Genomic DNA, 18555 nt, shown 5'->3' on the forward strand with positions numbered 1-18555 from the left:
TTACATGAATTGGCTGTTTTTCAGCTGGTTTATTCATTAATGTTCTCAAACATTTCAAATTCTACCAATCTGATACTAAGCCCTGGAGAGAGAAGATTATTACTGGCACTGATAATAACAACAGACGTTTATTTTACTCAATGCATGAGATACAGTTTAAGTGTTTTACACCAGGACCTCATTTTGTTCAGATAATCACCTGGTGAAGTGGCTATTTTACTCCTATTTATACAAATGAGTAAAGTTCAGCCAGGCTTCTAAACTAGGAGTCCTGATACAGTCTTTACACTACTTTACAGCATCAGGACTACTTTAGAAAAGAGTCTCTTCGAATGTCCTTCTCTGGGCATTTCACAGACACAGAGTCACGTAATTAGGTAGTTTTAAAAATAATTGGCTTCTTTTACTGGGGAAGTTTTCAAGGTTTATCCACATTGCAGTACACACATTCTGTTCAACTGTTCATCAGTTTACCCCCAAAACATTTGGACTGTGTCCACTTTTTGGCCATTACGAATAATGTTGCGTTGAACATTCATGTATGCGTGTTTGTGTGGACACACAATTCCAGTTCTCTTGGATATATATCTAGGAGTTAAGTGCTGAGCCACAGGGTAATCAATGTTTAATCCTTCCTTTGAGGAATTGCCAGACTCCACATCTGATCCTGAAGTACATTCTCAGCTGAGAACTAAGTTGAAGAAGTTCAAGTGAATTATTGACATGAGAAGATGAGATGTGCAGACAGTTTCCAGAAAGGACCAGTAAGGAGTGAGCAGTACCTAGTCAAAGGTACAAAGTATGGAAATATATAGAAGCCCCTCAATTTTATTAAGTGGCCATGGAAATCAGAAATGAAGAATGCTTTGACTTAAGTGGAACTGGGCACAGAACATGAAGTGCTGCACCTGCCAAGCTGGAGAAGACAGAGACGAGCCCTGAGGCCCCACCTATGACAGGTCTGGAGAACATTCAGCAAAGGAGAAAAGTACAGAAGGGCGGTCAGAAAACCCCAGGGAAAGTGAAAGTCTCAGCAATCAACACACTGCAAGAAGGCGTGATCAACTGTCCAGGATCCCCGGAAGATCCAACAGATGAGGGCTGCTGGTGTGTCTGACACCAGTTGTTTATATTCATGTCTCTCTAAAATGGTTTCTTCCACATAATTTCTAAATAAAGAAAGAAAACTGGAACACATTCATCTTTTAGACACAGAAGTTTCTTGAACTGGGGACCAGGGGATAACACTTACATAGTTTTAAAGGAGAAGTTTAGAATGGGAAATAAAACCTGTACCCATAGTCTAATGGCATACAAATATTCATTTTGCTAAGTATGGTGGCCCACATCTATAATACCAGAGACTTGGGAGGCTGAGGCAGGAAGATTACAAATTCGAAATCAGCCTCAGCAACTCAGTAAGACCTTGTCTCAAAATATATTGAAAGAAAGAAAAAGACTGGGGATGTAGCTCAGTGGTAGAGCGTTCCTGGGTTCGATCCCCAGTGCCTAAATAAGTTAATAAAGTTAAAATGTCCATCTTTCAGAGTCACCTTGGCAGTTTGAAAAATAAAAATAAGTTAAATTGCCAAGCCTGGTGGTGCACTCTGCAAGCCCCAGAGAGGAGGATTGCAAGTTCAAGCCATTTAGTGAGGCCTAAAGCAACTTAGTGAGACCTTCTCAAAATAAAAAATGAAAAGGGCTGGTGATGTAGCTCACTGGTAGAACAATTGCTTAGCATGTGCAAGGTCCTGGGTTCAATTCCCAGTACCACCACCAAATAAATTTTTTAAATAATAAAAAAAGAAAAGCAATTGAATTGGATGCATTCAGGCATTTTCAGATCACAGGTTAGATAAAACACCAAGGCAAACCACATAGAATATGAATCTTCCAGTCATTTTTCCTGTCATGAGCCAGAGAAAGCATGTATGTCGGAACATCAGAGTAAAAAGACAGGTGGGCTTGCACACCATTCACATGTTCTTTGATCCTGTACTGGAACTCTTCAGGGCTGCTTGAAGGCTCAGAACTGTGGCTTGCATGGATTCTTCTTATGTTTAAATGAATGGAGAGTTAATCCAATTTATTATTGCAAAAAAATGCTTTAAACTGTATTTTCCTAGTTTTTCCCTACAGAGGCAGTAAGTCAAATTAATGCTCAATGAGAAGAGTCCCTTTTTAGTTTCTGGAGATTAACTACCTACAATACAAATAAATTAGTCAAGTTTAGAGCAGAATTAATACCTCAATCAATCAATATCCTAAAGGGCTTCTACCAACATCACCACAACAGAGCTCTCTCTTAAAACCCTTTTAGTATAAAGAAACAAGAAAGATGCCTTTATAAGAGAATCAACCTCAAATTTTCTGTGACATGCCACATACAGCAGCAAGTGTCTCTAGCAGCTACTCCATAAATTCTCTCCTGTGAGAACCTATAGTGTGCCTTTAAATTCACTATAACATAAAAAGTAATCCTATGGGGCTGGGGGTGTGGCTCGATGGTGAGCATTTGCCTACCCAGAAATGTATTTATTTATTTATTTATTATTTATTTATACATCCTCCACACTATAAAAATAAACTCATTAAAATGCTCATGAACTCCTATGCTCAAACCTAACTCATTACAACACTGAAGAGACACGATATATCACAGAATGAAACTGATCTCAATTGAAAGGATAATTAAATGTTACTTATGACACGTGCATCATTTTATTGATGTACTGAGCCACTAACAATGTTCTGAAAATGAAAGTCTCATTCTATTCTATAAAGTTAACTGGGTGGTATGCATGCTTTTTTTTCTTTTTTTTCCCTCCCTTTCTTTGCAGTATTGGGGAACTGAACCCAGGGTACTCTACCTCTGAGCTACATCCCTAGTTATCATCTCTCATCCCAATCCCCTTTCTTTTTTGAGATAGGGTCTTGCTAAATTGATGAGACTGGCCTCAAAACTTGTGATCCTCCTGCTTAAGCCTCCTGAATCGCTGGGATTACAGGCATGTACCACTGTGCCCAGCCAATACAGACCTTGTTTTAACAGTGAAGTGCAAGTATAATCCTCAACCAGAATAACTGCTAACCATTAAATACATTTAAGGGCTGGGGATGTGGCTCATGCGGTAGTGCGCTAGCCTGGCACACGCACGGTGCTGGGTTCGATCCTTAGCACCACATACAAATAAAAATGTTATGTCCGCTGAAAACTAAAAAAATATTAAAAAATTCTCTCTCTCTCTCTCTCAAAAAAAATGAAATGCAATTGGCTAGGAAAATTCTTGGGGAACTTTAAAAAATAAATAAATAAATACATTTAAAATCAGTGTACAGTTTATCCGTAACATTTAACAAAGACAGACTCCTTGCTTTTGCCTGCAGACATATGATGGATGGCTAAAGCAGGATTAGAAACATCGCATCTTTGCCTCCATTTCACATCATTCTCCTTTGCTTTGAGTCACGTCTGATTAATAAATATCTTTCTTTTTTCTTTTATTCTTTGGTACTGGGGATTGAGTCCAGGGGCACTTTACCACTGAGCTATATCCCCAGTCCTTTTAGTTTTTGAGACAAGGTCTCACTAAATTGCTAAGACTGTCCTCAAATTCCTAACTATCTTGTCTCAGCCTCCCCAATCAATGGGATTACAGGTGTGTACATCCTGCTCCCTAGGCTCAATAAACGAGAGGCAATAGCAACTTCCTATACAAACAGGGTCTAGCCAGACCCATCCAGAGATAAAACTGGACAGACCACACCTGCCCAAGGTCACTTGCTTTAGAAGCCTCCAGCCTGCAAACCCACACCATAGGCTTCATTTTCCATTAGCTCAATGCCACCAAGTTAGCTGCTATTACAGACAGACTGCACCTCAAAGTCATTGTCAACTCCTTGTCCGAGACAAGGCTAAGGACGCGGGTCCCATTTTCTTCCTAGTGTAACTACATTGATTAAAGTTTCTTTCATGCTTTTCACCATTTCCTTTTCTCTCTGGTTTTCTGGGAGAATGGAGGCACCCAATTTGCTGGATCCCCAGAGTCAGGTCTCTGGCCTTGGACCCTGCAGCAACTCAAGCACATTTACAAAGGAATCACTCTTGGTATTATAAACCTCCTCCTGTTGGCCTCAAGGACACACACACAAAATCAGTAAAATGAAACTTGAGAGAAGGCCCAGATGACTGCTTGACAACCAGAGAAATGATTTCTTTCAAATGGATACATTCTTAGTAACAAAACCACCATTAGCTCAATGCCACCAAGGTAGCTGCTTTTATGGACAGACTGCAGAGCCTTAAGCAGAACTGAAATCTAGATTTCTCCAGCCCTGAATTTGTTGTTAAAGTGTCCTTATAGCCCAGTGCAATGGCACATGCTTGTAATCCTAAACCCAGTGATTTGGGAGATTGAGGCAGGGGATGGTTGCAATTTAGAGGCCAGACTGGGCGATTTAGCAAGACCCTTTCTCAAACAAAAAAGGCTGGGAATGTAGCTCAGTGAGAGTGTGCTACTGGATTCAATCCCTAGTACTGCTAAATAAATGAAAAATAAAATAAATAAAAAATAGTATATAAAAACATTTTAACGTATCTAAAGTTTATTCAATTTTACCTCTGAGGGTTTTCAGAGAGCAAAAGACATTTTTAAACTCAGAAAATGGGTTCCTACAAGAGCAGATGAGGTAGAGAGGGAAGATGGGAGGGGAGGGGAGCGGGGGATAGTAGGGGATAGGAAAGGCAGCAGAATACAACACTCACTAATATGGCATTATGTAAAATTGTGAATGTTTAACTGATGTGATTCTGTAATTTGTATTTGGGGTAAAAATGGGAGTTCATAACTCACTTGAATCAAATGTATGAAAGATGATATGTCATGAGCTTTGTAATGTTTTGAACAACCAATTAAAAAAAATTTAGAATCAAAAAAAAAAAAAAAAAAGAAAATGGGTTCCTAAATGGCTTACCCCCAAACAAGTTAGAGGTAAATGCAGTTTTGCATCTATAATTTCCTCATATATTTAATTATCTTGTATTACTTTTATTTTATGTTTGGATACCAGAGACTGAACCCAGCACTTAACCACTGAGCCACATTCCTAGCCCTTTAATCCCTTCCCCCTCCCTAATCTCAGGGGAAAACAGGATTCTTTTCTTCCTCATTCTAGGCAGTTATCTGTCCTTGAGCACACACCCATCACAGGAATTAAGTAATTCAGACTTTGGGAATGGTACCAGAGAAAGGATTTCTTTCAAATGGATTCATTCATAGTAATAAAACCACCATTAGCTCAATGCCACCAAGTGGCATTGAAATGACTATCTTCCAAAGAGACATGTGAATTACAAACTCAGAGAACATGTGATATGTAGCCTTCGACTGTCTCTTTAAAAACCTTGCTCCTGCTGATGGGCAAAACCAGGCTCTGGAACAGGAGTCCCCTGTGTTTCTACTTTGCTAGCAAAGCAAGAAAACTTCTTTTTCCTTTTTCTCAAAACTATGTCCTTGTTATTGGATTGGCATGGGGACAAGGACCGGGCTTTCAGTTAACACTGCCTCAGCCTCCATGTCGCGAGATTACAGGCACACACCATCACACCAGACGGTTGTTTTATTTCTAAATATCAGAGTTATACTTTGGTTGACTTTAATGGAAGCAAAAAGTTTATCAGGCTTTTTTCTTGTTTTCAAATGAAAAGGCTTCCCTTTAGTTGACAAAAACTTATTGAAGACACAAACTTAGAAAAGTGCCTCACTGGGGGCTGCAGGTGTACCTTTTCCCTATTGGTTTGAGAGGAGAGGAGCCTGGATGTGACCAGCAGTGGACGATACAGATGCAAAAAGGTTCTCAGTTACGCAGGAAAACTTCCTTGTCACTAAAACAATGGTCTATGAGTCAAACTAGGAGGAAAAAACAGTTAAGTAAAGGTCTTACAAAATGGAAAAATGGCAATTCTTACCTGCATAAATGAGCAGACAGGTCAGGGAGCAGAGCAGTTCCAGGGCCAGGATGGCCAGAATGAGGTCAAGGTACAACCTGCTGGGCTCAGGGAAAGAATGCTGCATGCACAGTATGAGGAGGAGCATCGTATTTCCTGAGGAGGAGAAACACACAGAGCATGAACGGAGGAGGAGGAAGCGTAGTGGGTCTTTATCCTTGGCACAGAGCTCCGAAAACCCTTGTAGTTTCCTGAGTGACAAGAGAACACCTTTTGTTATAATTGGTTTTGTACAGTTCTAAAAAGCCTTGTAATGTCCTCATGTAACTGTGGTCCACTTTATGCTTTGAATTTAGCCCTCGCTGCTCTGCCACAGCAACTTATTTTTAAAAATGGACATGTTTCTTTCTCTTCCTCTCTCCCTGTTCCTCCTAAATCTCAGGGGTAACAGGATTACCTCCCCCCTCTCTCCATTCTAGGCAGAGGTATCTGTCCTTGGGTACACACCCACCACAGGAATGAAGTAATCCAGACTTTGGTGATGATACCAGAAGATCTCAGAAATGACTTGACTATCTCCCAAATGGACAAGTGAATTACAACTCCAACAGAGTACACATGGAATGTAGCCTTTGAGTCACCTCTTTAAAAGCCCCCTGTTCCTGCTGATGGGCAGATCACAGCTTTTGGGACAGTACCCTGTGTTTTTCCTTTGCTAACGAAGCAATAAACCTTTTCCCCAAAACCGTGCCCTTGTTATTGGATTGGAATTGAGGACAAGGACTGAGCTTTTAACAATAAATACTTCCTGCTTTGCAACTTATTTTTTTGAATTATTCTAATTTGTGACATGACAGCAGAATACAAATCAATTCATATGACATAAACAGCACAATTTTTCATGTCTCTCGTTGTGCGCAAAGTACAGTCACACCATTTGTGTCTTCATACATGTACTTGGGGCAATGGTGACTGTCTCATTCTACCGTCTATCTGTTATGCTCGAATTCGGGACCCCCAAAAGACCACCAGAGACCAAGATCGATGTAAGCAGCAAAGAGGTGTTTATTGCGAGCTAGCTCGGTCCTCCGCATGCACACAGCAACTGGTGACGCTGAGAGGCCCCAAGCCCAGGGTTTGCAGGAGTTTTATATACTCTTTGGGGAAGGCAGGGACTTCACATACATCATAGCATCTCTTAGCAAATCATCACACACCGCGGGAAAATCATAAAACAACTCTAAAACATGATTAGCACATTCACTGGCGGGAACAAGTTGGGTAGGGATGATTGGTCAGTACAAGAGGGGGGTTCCTTTGAACTGATTGGTTTAAGCCACGAGGGAAGTACTGCTGAACCTCAGGTTTCCCAACAAGTTATCAACCACCATAAACTACTGGGAGGGTCATCTGGCATCCCAGGTATTTCCCTGTCTCATGCTGATTGGTGGCTGCTAGGGGGTTGCTATGGGTCCCCACCTAGCCTGACTGAGTCAGGGACACCTGGCTTCACAGCAGATCTCTCCTGTTATTTGTAGATAAACAACTCAGCAGGGTGGGTATGGGCCTAGGAGTGCTCTGTGGGTCTTTCCAAGGACAAAGGTCAGGCACCCTTCCTTGGACAGGCTTTGCTCTGAGGTAGAGGCTGGCTTTTCATATCCTACCCCCATGCCCCCTCCCTTCCCCACTGCAACTTATTTTTAAAACAGACATGTTTCTTTCTCTTCATCTCTCCCTGCTCTTCCCTAATCTCAGGAGAAACAGGATTACCTTTCTTCCCCATCCTAGACAGGTATGTACTCAAAGTCAGATAACTCTATCACAAGAATTAAGTAATTCAGATTTTGGGAATGGCACCAGAGAATCTCAGAAATGATTATCTCTCAAATTAACAAGTGAATTACAACAAGAGAATGTAGCCTTTAAATCATCTCTTTAAAAAAGCCCTGATCCCCCAGATGGACAGAATCACAACCTTTAGAATAGGAGTCCTCTGGGTTTGTCCTTTGCTAGCAAAGCAATAGAACTTCTTTTTCCTTTTCAAAACCATGTCCTCTTTATTGGATTGGCATCAGGAACAAGAACTAAACTTTTAGCAACAATATTACCTATTTCTACTAAACCACTCATTCAGCTTATCTACTTTTTCTTCTTCTTTTTTTAAATTCTAGCGGGGGATGGTGGCACATGCCTGTAATACTAGCATTTTGAGAGGCTGAGGCAGGATGATCCCAAGTTTGAGGCCAGCCTCAGCAATTTAGCAAGGCCTTAAGCAATTTGGTGAGACTGTCTCAAAAAGCAAAAAGGGCTGGCCAGAGTTCCATCCCTAGTACCTAAAACCAAAACAAAAATTCTCTTTTTGTGAGTGTCATCCAAGGTTAGGGCCACATCCCCAGCCCTAGTTTGTATTTTATTTAGAGACAGGGTTTCAATGAGTTGCTTAGCACCTTGTTTTTGCTGAGGCTGGCTTCAAACTCATGATCTTCCTGTCTCAGCCTCCAGAGCCACTGGAGTACAGGCGCCAACAACTGTGCCTGGCTCAAAAATTCTATTTATTTTTTAAATATACTCCTTAAAAAACAAACAAACAAAAAACCAAAAACAACTTCACTTCATTTGTTTTATTTGTATGTGGTGCTGGGGACTGAACTCAGTGCCTCACGCATGCTAGGCAAGCACTCTACCACTTAGTCACAACCCCAGCCCTCAAAAATTCTTTTTAATTAATTAATCAAGTATTGTGGTGCTGAGGATTGAACTTAAGGTGTCAAGCATTCTAGCAAGTGTTCTACCACTACATCCCCAGCCTTATTTATTTATTTATTTTTTCTTTTGGTATCAGGGATTGAACCCAGGGGTGCTTATCCAATGAACCACATCCCCAGCCCTTTTTATTAAAGAGGGCCTCACTAAATTGCTGAGGCTGGCTTGGAACTTGCAATCCTCCTGCCTAAGCCTCCAGAGCTGCTGCAATTATAGGTGTGCACCACTGCTCCTGGCTTCTATTGTTTTATTTTTGAGGATCATTTTAACCTCATTTTGTAACAAGGGTTCACTTGATCCTTTGAAACTTAGATTTTATTTTTTCTTTTTCCCAATCTTCTTCCTGATCTCTCCTACCTAATTTCATTTTCTCTGAAGCACAATAAAAAGGCCCCTGTTCCTGAGGATGGGCAGTATCAGAGCCTTTGGGACAGGAGTCCTCTGTTTCTCCTTTGCTAAGCAAAGCAATAAACTTTCTTCTTCCTTTTTCTCAAAACTGGCAACAAATTTGCCCTTTTACTCTGAAGAATGTCAAAGAAAACTTTAGAGACACAAGTGATTCTTAGAATTTCCTAAAAGTTATTTAGCATATTTATCTACATCTGATGTAGGGGAAAACAATGCTTATTTAATTTTCTCCCATTTGTACAAAAGGAATGACTGAACCAAAGATACCTCTTTTTTGGGGGGGTGGTGCTGGGGATTGAACCCAAGGCCTTATGCATGCTAGGCAAGCACTCTACCAACTGAGCTATATCATCCCCACAAAGAGACATTTTTAAAAGGACCTATCAAAACTAATTACACAGCCAGGCTTGATGGCACACCTACAATCCCAGCAGCTGGAGAGACTGAGGTAGGAGGAACTCGAGTTCAAAGCCAGTCTCAAGAAGAGTGAGGTGCTGTCTCTAAATACAAAATAGGGCTGGGGATGTGGCTCAGTGGTCCAGTGCTCCTAAGTTCAATCCCCGGTGCCCCCCAACTCCAAAAAAGAATAATAATAATTTCACAAAGCCCTATGCCTTCCCCTTATACTCTTTGTAACATAATTTTGTGAATTAAGATAAACAGACAACAGAGTACTAAAATAAAACCTCTGCACATAAATGAAACAGCATGCAAAGGATTTAAGGTACTGAGCAACCCCACATGCCAGCATCCTGGTGGGTCACAGGCTGTGACTGGGAGTTTATGGTGCATGAAATCTGCAGCCTGGAAGGAGAGGGGCATGCTGAAATAAAACATTCCCTAAAATGGTCCGTGCTGTGGACAGCACACAAGACCTCTCAGTCAGGAAGTACTGCCCAGCATGATACCTTAGTTCAGACCTAGATCCTTGCCCTGGGGTACTATAGCAGCCTCCTTAACTGCCCTCTCCAGCCATGGTCAGAGTGATCCTTCCAACTCTCAAAACTCTCAGCAGAGCCTTCCCTTCCACAGCTGCCTCTCTCTAAACTTGTGGCAACCCCCATGATTGGCCCTGGATGACTTCTTCAGGTCATTCTTCCCAGCTTAAACTCCTCTGAGTCCACTTCCTCAGAGCTCATTAGAAGTTGGGCAGTGTACACGCCTACAATCCTGGTGACTCAGGAGGCTGAGGTAGGAGGATTGCAAGTTCAAATCAGCCTCAGTAATTCAGTGAGGCTGTAAGCATCTTACTGAAACCCCAAAATCAAAATAAAAAAATAAAAGAATGGCTGGGAATGTGGCTCAGTGGTAAAGCACTACTGGGTTCAATCCCTGGTACCAGGGAAAAAAAAAAGAAGAAAAAAGTCATTAGTTCATCAGAAACTTTCTACATGACAGTATACAATATACAACCAGTTTTCTTTGTAAGTGCTTTATAACCACAGACATAGCCTGTGTGTTTCATTTCATTTGCCATTAAAGAAAAAAAAAAACTATTAGAGCTGGTCCTGGTGTTGCACACCTGTAATCAGGTTGAGACAGGAGGATCTCAAGTTCAAGTTCAGACTAGGTAACTTAGATCTTGTCTCAAGATAAAATAAAAAGGCCTAGGGATGTTGCTCAGTGGCAGATGAGGTACCTAGGATGTGCAAGGCCCTGTTCAAATCCCAGAACAAAAATGAAATAAAAGTTCTTGGAAGAAATGAGCTCCTGTGGGCTGGGAAACAGCTCAGTGGTAGAGCATGTCCCTAATATGTGCAAGGCCCAAGTTCAATCCCTAACTGTCCACCTACTAAAAATAACAAGAAGAAATAAAATAAAATCTCACAAAGCCCTGGACTCTTCCACTAAAAAACTAGAGAAATAATACTGAGCACCCAGGGTTTTTGGAGGAAGTGAACTGACAATGCCTAAGTGTTCAGCAAGTGATATATTTCATTAGTAAAACAATAATTCTGGGAGCTGAGGGTGTGGCTCAGTGGTAGAGGGCTTGCCTAGCAGGCATGAGGCCCCAAGTTTGATCCATAGCAATGCATGTAAATATATATCACAGACCCAGGCACATTCCATGAAGCCTCTCCTCCAAAGCAATTCTATACAGAAAATTTAGCCAGACAATGTTATAGTGAAAGACCTTGCCCCTCAGCCTCCCTGAGCCCAAGAGCATCAGGCCCAGTCCTCAGTGAGAACCCTGCCAGCAGGAATTTCTATGATAGCCTTGGCCTCCTGAGGAATGTGAGGCCAGTGAGAGATAAGAGTGTGCGGGACACAGTCACTGTGTCCTCAGGCATACCTACCTTCCTTCTTTTTCCAAAATAATAAAAATAAAGTAGTTTGGCACCTATAATTCTAGCTTCTAGAAAGGCTGAGGGAGGAGAATCTCAAGTTCAAGGATAATTCAAGTTAGTTCAAAGACCCCATCTCAAAATAAAAAGTGTTTGGCATAGTTCAATGGAAGAACATTTCCTTGTTTGTGTGAGACCTTGGTTTCAATCCCCAGTACTGCCAAGAAAAAAAAGAAAAGTCTAGTTGTTAAAAACAGATCATTATTAAGAGTCACAAACCCAGGGTCACAAGAGGCTGAGGCAGGGGGATTACAGGTTCAAGGCCAGCTCAGCAATTTAGCGAGACCCTGTCTCAAATTTAAAAAAAAAAAAAAAGAGTTCTTGTCTAGCATGCATGAGCCCCTGTGTTCAATCCCCAGCAAAACACACACACACACACACACACACACACACACACACACACACACTATTTCAAAGACCATCATTTGAGAAATAGTATATTTGGTGACAGACATAAGATCTGTCAGTAAAGATCCAGGTTTTTGCTTTTATCTTTAAGTTATAGTGACATCTTCTGGCCAAAAAAGAGTGTTACACACCAACAGCTGAACATGGAAACCAAGTTCATCTTCTAAAGATAGGAAGCAAAAAGAACCTCCCCCAGGAGCTTGGGTTGTGGGTCAATGGTAGAGTGCTCACCTAGCACACGTGAGGCACTGGGTTCAAACCTCAGCACCACATAAAACTGAAATAAAGATATAAAATATATGGCACCAAAATAGGCTGGTGGACCAATGGTACAGGATAGAGGACAGAGACTGACCCACAAAACTACATCTACTTTATATTAGACAAAGGTGCTAAAAGCATGCACTGGAGAAAGGATAGCATCTTCCACAAATGGTGTTGGGAAAACCGGAAATCCATATGCAACAAAATGAAATTGAATCCCTATCTCTCATCATGCACAAAAGTTAACTCAAAATAGATCAAGGATCTAGGAATTAAACCAGACACTCTGTGTCTAATAGAAGAAAAAGTAGGCCCTAATCTCCATCACATGGGACTGGGCCCCAATTTTCTTAATAAGACACTATAGCACAAGAATTAAAACCAAGAATCAACAAATGGGATGAATTCAAACTAAAAAGTTTTTTCTCAGCAAAAGAAATAATATGTGAGGTGAATAGGGAGCCTACATCCTTGGAACAAATTTTTACCCCTCACATATTAGATAGAGCTCTAATCTCTAGGGTATGCAAAGAACTCAGAAAGTTAAATACGCCCCCCCTTCAAAAAAAAAAAAAATAACAATCAACAAATGGGCCAAGGACCTGAACAGACACTTCTCAGAAGAGGATATACAATCAATCAACAAATATATGAAAAAAATGCTCATCATCTCTAGCAATCAAAGAAATGCAAATTAAAACTACTCTAAGATACCATCTCACTTCAGTCAGAATGGCAGCCATGATGAAGACAAAAAACAACAAGTGCTGGCGAGGATGCGAGGAAAAAGGCACACTCATACATTGCTGGTGGGACTGCAAATTGGTGCAGAAAATCTGGAAAGCAGTAATGGAGATTCCTTGGAAAGCTGGATGGAATCACCATTTGATCCATTCCTCTTCTAGGACTATACTCAAAAGACCTTAAAAGAGCATACTACAGGGACACAGCCACATCAGTGTTTCTAGCAGCACAATTCACAATAGTTAGAATGTGGAACCAACCTAGATGCCCTTCAATGGATGAATGGATTAAAAAAAAATGTGGCATTTATACACAATGGAATATTACTCAGCACTAAAAAATAATAAGATCATGGCATTTGTAGGGAAATGGATGGCATTAGAGCAGATTATGCTAAGTGAAGTTAGCTAATCCCCCCCCAAAAAAATGCCAAATGTCTTCTCTGATACAAAGGGGTGACTCAAAATAGGGAAGAGAGGAAGAGCCTGGGAAGATTACCTCTACATAGGGAAGAGGGGTGGGAGGGAAAGGGAATTGCATGGATGGTGGAAAGAGACCTTCATTGCTATACAAAATCCATGTACGAAGATGTGAGGAAAAAAAAAGAATAGCGTTAATTAGGCAGAGAGAAGTGATGGGAGGGGAGGGGAGGGGCTGGGGAGATAAGAAGGATAGTAGAATGAAACAGACATTATTATTACTGTGTGTATATATGTGATTTCATGACCAATGTGATTCTGCAACCTGTATACTCAGAAAAATGAGAAATTATATCCCATCTGATTCAAACGTATGATATGCCAAGGTCATTGTACTGTCATGTGTAGCTAATTAAAACAAATAAAAAAAAGATATAAAAAATAAATATTGCATCATAGTTAAAAAAAAAAAAAAAAAGAAGCTCCGCCCAGTGAAGATCAAACAAGATCACCATCTCCATAAATATTTCTCTCTCCTCGACAGTGCGGCACTTCAGCTTCCACTGAGAACTTCACTGGGGAGATGAGCTTGCAGCCTGCCCTTTAAATAGTGCACTCACAAAGCACAGCAGAAAAATAAAAGATTTGGTGAAGTCGTTTTTCGGGGGGAAAATGAAGTTCTTTTTTCTTCTTTGTGATATTGGGGACTGAACTTGGGGCCTTGCACATGCCAGACAAGCATTGAGCTACATTCCAAATCCTTTTTTTTTTTTTTTTTGGTACCAGGCAATTGAACTCAGGGGCATGAGCCACTGACATCCCCTGCCCTCTTTTGTATTTTATTTAGAGACAGAGTCTCAATGAGTTGCTTAGCGCCTCACTTTTGCTGAGGCTGGCTTTCAACTCTTGATCCTTCCACCTCAGCCTCCAGAGCCGTATAGGTGTGTACCAGCATGCTAGGCTCCATTTGTTTTTTGTACTGGGGATTGAACCCACGGGCATTTTGTCACTAAGTTTATCTACAGTCCTTTTTATATTTTATATCGAGACCCTGTCTTAAATTGCCTACGCTAACCACGAGTTTACAATCTTCCTGCTTCAGCTTCCCAAATCACTGGGATTATGGGCATGCGGCACTGCACCCAGCCTATATTTTTATGTTTAGACAGAGTCTTGCTAAATTACCCAGAGTGGCCTGGAATACGAGATCCTCCTGCCTCAGCCTCTCAGGTAGCTGGGTTTATAGGCTCAGCCACCAGGCCCTGCTAGAAAAATGAATTCCTAATCTGGATTCAGAATACTCAAATGTTTACTCTGGACTCCAAATGAGGTTCTCCTAAAAAGGTAAGTCAAAAGTGCCTAAAGAAATTCAGTTTACTTCCACAGCCTTTAAAATGTATGCAACAATAAAGAAAATCAAGCATTCATGTATTTCCAGTCCTAAATGAAGCTTCTGATCATACATTCATAAATTAGGACCTGTGTGTTTTACAAGTCTTATTTTGGATACTAGATTTTTTTTTTTTTTTTTTGACCAGGGATTGAACCCTGGGGCACTTAACCACTGAGCCACATCCCCAGTCCTTTTTTATTTTGAGACAGGTGTTGCTGAGTTGCTGAGGCTGGCCTTTAATTTGTGATCCCCCTGCCTGAGCCTCCCAAATTGCTGGGATTACAGGTGTGCACCACTGCACCTGGCTACTGAATACTCTATCTTCTTAAGCTGAATAAACCTGCTGATACCAAAAAGGGGGGGAAATCTACATTGTACACAGGGACACACAGATACCATGTCCACAACAAATGCAAATTTCAAGTGAAAACCAAGTGTACAAGAAAACCAGACAGTGGCCATGACACACAGCTCTCTCATAACACTGAGAGATGCACTGGGTCATACAATACAACTTCACGTGTCCTTTCTGCTGTCATTTGGCTACTCAAGGCCCAGAGATGCCAAGAAAGCGGGCTTACCAGTGGAGTGTGTCACCAGGGCGAGGCTCTTCAGATGCCTTGTGGCGCGGTAGATCTGGTTATAGCCGCGGTTTCTCACTTTGCTGTGGTGATACTGAATGTAGCGTTCCAGAAGTAGGTGCAGAATCCACAAAATGACTTTTCCTAGGATCATGACTGTCTGGACCTTCAGTGGGTTGGTGTAGTTTCCAGGGCACTTGTCCTCGTTTGGGTCAGGGTAAGAACAAAGCACACCTGTCAAGAACGCCAAAACAACAAACACAACCTGGCGGAAAGGAAAGCAGCTGATGAATACTCAATATATGGAATTAGGAAACAATAATTGCACCCCAGGAAATACTCTGCACCCATAATTCCTACTATCCTATTTTTATAAAAAAGTCTGAAAACTTTTTTTTTTTGGTCATTTTTTACAAACTTGAAAAACAATGTCACAAATAAAAATTACCCCAAATCCCATCTAAAACAAACGCTAATGTAATGCTCAACAGTTTCTTGCTACTTCTTTTATTAAAAAAGAGGTTAAGTGTTTTGAGCAACTAATAAAAAAATTAAAAAAAAAAAAAAAAAAGAGATTAAGGGGCTGAGGTTTTGGCTCAGCAGTAGAACGCTCGATTCGCAAGGCCCTGGGTTTGATCCTCAGCACCACATAAAAATAAATAAATAAAATAAAAAGTTATAAAATTTTTTTTTAAAAAGGTAACTAATAATAATCATGGTTTAAAAAAGTTTAGCTGAGTGTGGTGGTGCACACATGTAATCTCAGTGATTTTGGAGGCTGAGGCAGGAGTATTGAAAGCCACCCTCAGCAACTTAGTGAGACCCTGTCTCAAAAAAATAAAAAGGTCTGGGAATGTGGCTCAGTGGTAAAGTGCTTCTGGGTTCAATATCCGGTACTAAAAAAAAAAAAAAAAAAAGTTTAACTGACTGGTGCTAGAATATAGACACACAAGACTTACTTGAAAACTGCTAACTAGGGCTACGGTTGTAGCTCATTGGTAGAGCAATTGCCTAGCACATTGTGAGGCACTGGGTTCAATCCTAATCATCACATGAAAATAAACAAAATAAAAGTATTATATCCATGAAAAAAAATTGCTAACTAAACTGCAAATTGCTTTTGGAGAATAATTTGGAAATGTCTTGACCCAGAAAACCTACTTTAAGGTCTCTATTGCTCCAAAGTTAAAGTACAAATACCCAGAATACTGGGATACAAATATTTATTATAGTACTTCCTATATTTGCAAAAACCTGAAATTGCCCATATATTTGCCCACCTACTATGAAATGCTTGAATAAATTAAGACATACCCATCCATGTTATAGAATATTATGCACCTGGAAAAGAATTAACTAAGCACTGGACACAGTGATGCATTTCACCAATCTCAGAGACTCGGGAGGATTGTAAATTTGAGGCCAGCCTCAGCAGCTTAGTGAGGCCCTAAGCAACTCAGACCCTGTCTCATAAATAAAAAAAGACTGGGAATGGAACTCAGTGGTAAAGCACCCCTGAGTTCAATCCCCAGTACAATAAAACACACACACAAAAACAACTCTGTGTATTGGTTTGCCTCTCTCTCTGATATGTTAAGATTAAGCCAGCTTGTTAGAAATGCACACACTGGAGCCTGCCCTAATCCTCTTTAAGCCAGAATCTCTGGGGATGCAACCCAGCAATCTGTCTTTTCACAAGCCTGTCAGCAGAGTCTGATGTGTGAATCTGAGAAACACTGTTAGAAACACACAGGGGCTGGGGATATAATTTTTTGTTAGAACACTTGTCTAGCACACACGAGGCCCTAAAACTCAGGGGTACTCGACCACTGAACCACCTCCCCAGCCCTATCTTGTATTTTATTTAGAGACAGGTATCACTGAGTTGTTTAGTGCCTCACTGTTGCTGAGGCTGGCTTTGAACTCTCGATCCTCCCGTCTTAGCCTCCGGAGCTGCTAGGATTACAGGCGTGTGCCACCGCACCCGTTGATCCAATTTTTTAAAAGTGGGGTAAATCCCTTTGTATAGGTGCTAATATCTTTGTATATATTTGCATTGTATTTATTTATTTATTTATGTACTGGGGATTAAAATTTATTTATTTATTTATGTACAGGGGTACTTAACCACTGAGCTATATCCTCAGCAACCCGCCCCCCCCCCTTTTTTTGTATTTTATTTAGAGAGAGGGACCCACTGAGTTGCTCAGGGCCTTGCTAAATTGCTGAGGCTGGCTTTGAACTCTCAATCCAACGGCCTCAGCCTCTGGAGCTGCTGGGATTAAAGTTGTGCACCACCACACCTGGCTATTTTCTTTCTTTATTTTTGTAGCACTGGGGAGTGAACTCAGAGGTACTCTACCACTGAGATACACGCCCAGCCCTATTTTAAATTTTGAGACAGGGTCTAAGTTGCCAACGCTGTCCTAGAATCTGAAATCCTCCTGCCTTGGCCTCCAGAGTTCCTGAAATTACAGATGTACACCACTGCATCCATCAGTATTTGCATGAATTTAACAAAAGGCAGTGAAGGATATCAAGAAACTGAACCCACATCAGGGAGAGGTCTGACAAGAGAGAAAGGGAAGATTCAATTTTACCTTTACACTTTAGCGATGCTTACTTGTTACACAAGGATATACGATTCTGTGATTTTTAAAAACATCAAATGTAACAGTGGGCATAGTAGTGTATGCCTGTAAACCCAGAGACTCGCGAGCCTGAGGCAGGGGATCAAAATTTTGAGGCCAGTTGGGCGCAGTGGCACACACCTGTAATCTTAGGGGCTTGGGAGGCTCGAAAGTTCAAAGCCAGTCTCAGCAATGACGAGGCGCCAGGCAACTTGGTGAGATCCTGTCTCTAAATAAAGTACAAAATAGGGCTGGGGATGTGGCTTAGTGGTCGAGTGTCCCCGAGTTCAATCCCCAATACTGACTAAAAAAAAGTTTGAGGGCTGGGGATGTGGCTCAAGCAGTAGCGCGCTTGCCTGGCATGTGTGCGGCCCGGGTTCAATCCTCAGCACCACATATAAACAAAGATGTTGTGTCCGCCGAAAACTAAAAAATAAATATTAAAGTTCTCTCTCTCTCTTAAAAAAAAAAAAAAAAAAAAAGTTTGAGGCCAGCCTCAGCAATTTAATGAGGTCCTAAAGCAATGTATCGAGAACTTATCTCAAAAAATAAAAAGGGGTGGGAATGTAGGTCAGAAGTAAAAGCACCCCTAGGTTCAATCCCCAGGACTAAAACAAAACAAAAACAAACTTCAAAACATCATTAATCTGGAT

The 18555-nt window shown here is 41.0% G+C and overlaps 1 protein-coding gene across 3 annotated transcripts in view; it reads right to left on the bottom strand.

Annotated features, from left to right (window-relative positions):
• The window catches only part of Tmem192 (transmembrane protein 192), a 33657-nt gene that overhangs the window by 4818 nt on the left and 10284 nt on the right, over positions 1 to 18555 (bottom strand). For all 3 annotated transcript variants that reach the window (XR_013091105.1, XM_076852340.1, XM_076852339.1), the window contains exons 3-4: positions 15273 to 15537; positions 5969 to 6103 (exon numbers count right to left, since the gene is read on the bottom strand). Coding sequence is in view for 2 of the 3 variants with exons in the window: in XM_076852340.1 (XP_076708455.1) it covers positions 5969 to 6103; positions 15273 to 15537 (400 nt within the window). In the remaining variant the exon portion in view is untranslated. The remainder of the gene's footprint in view (positions 1 to 5968; positions 6104 to 15272; positions 15538 to 18555) is intronic.

The sequence above is a fragment of the Callospermophilus lateralis genome, chromosome 4 (assembly GCF_048772815.1).
Source record: "Callospermophilus lateralis isolate mCalLat2 chromosome 4, mCalLat2.hap1, whole genome shotgun sequence".
NCBI lineage: Eukaryota > Metazoa > Chordata > Mammalia > Rodentia > Sciuridae > Callospermophilus > Callospermophilus lateralis.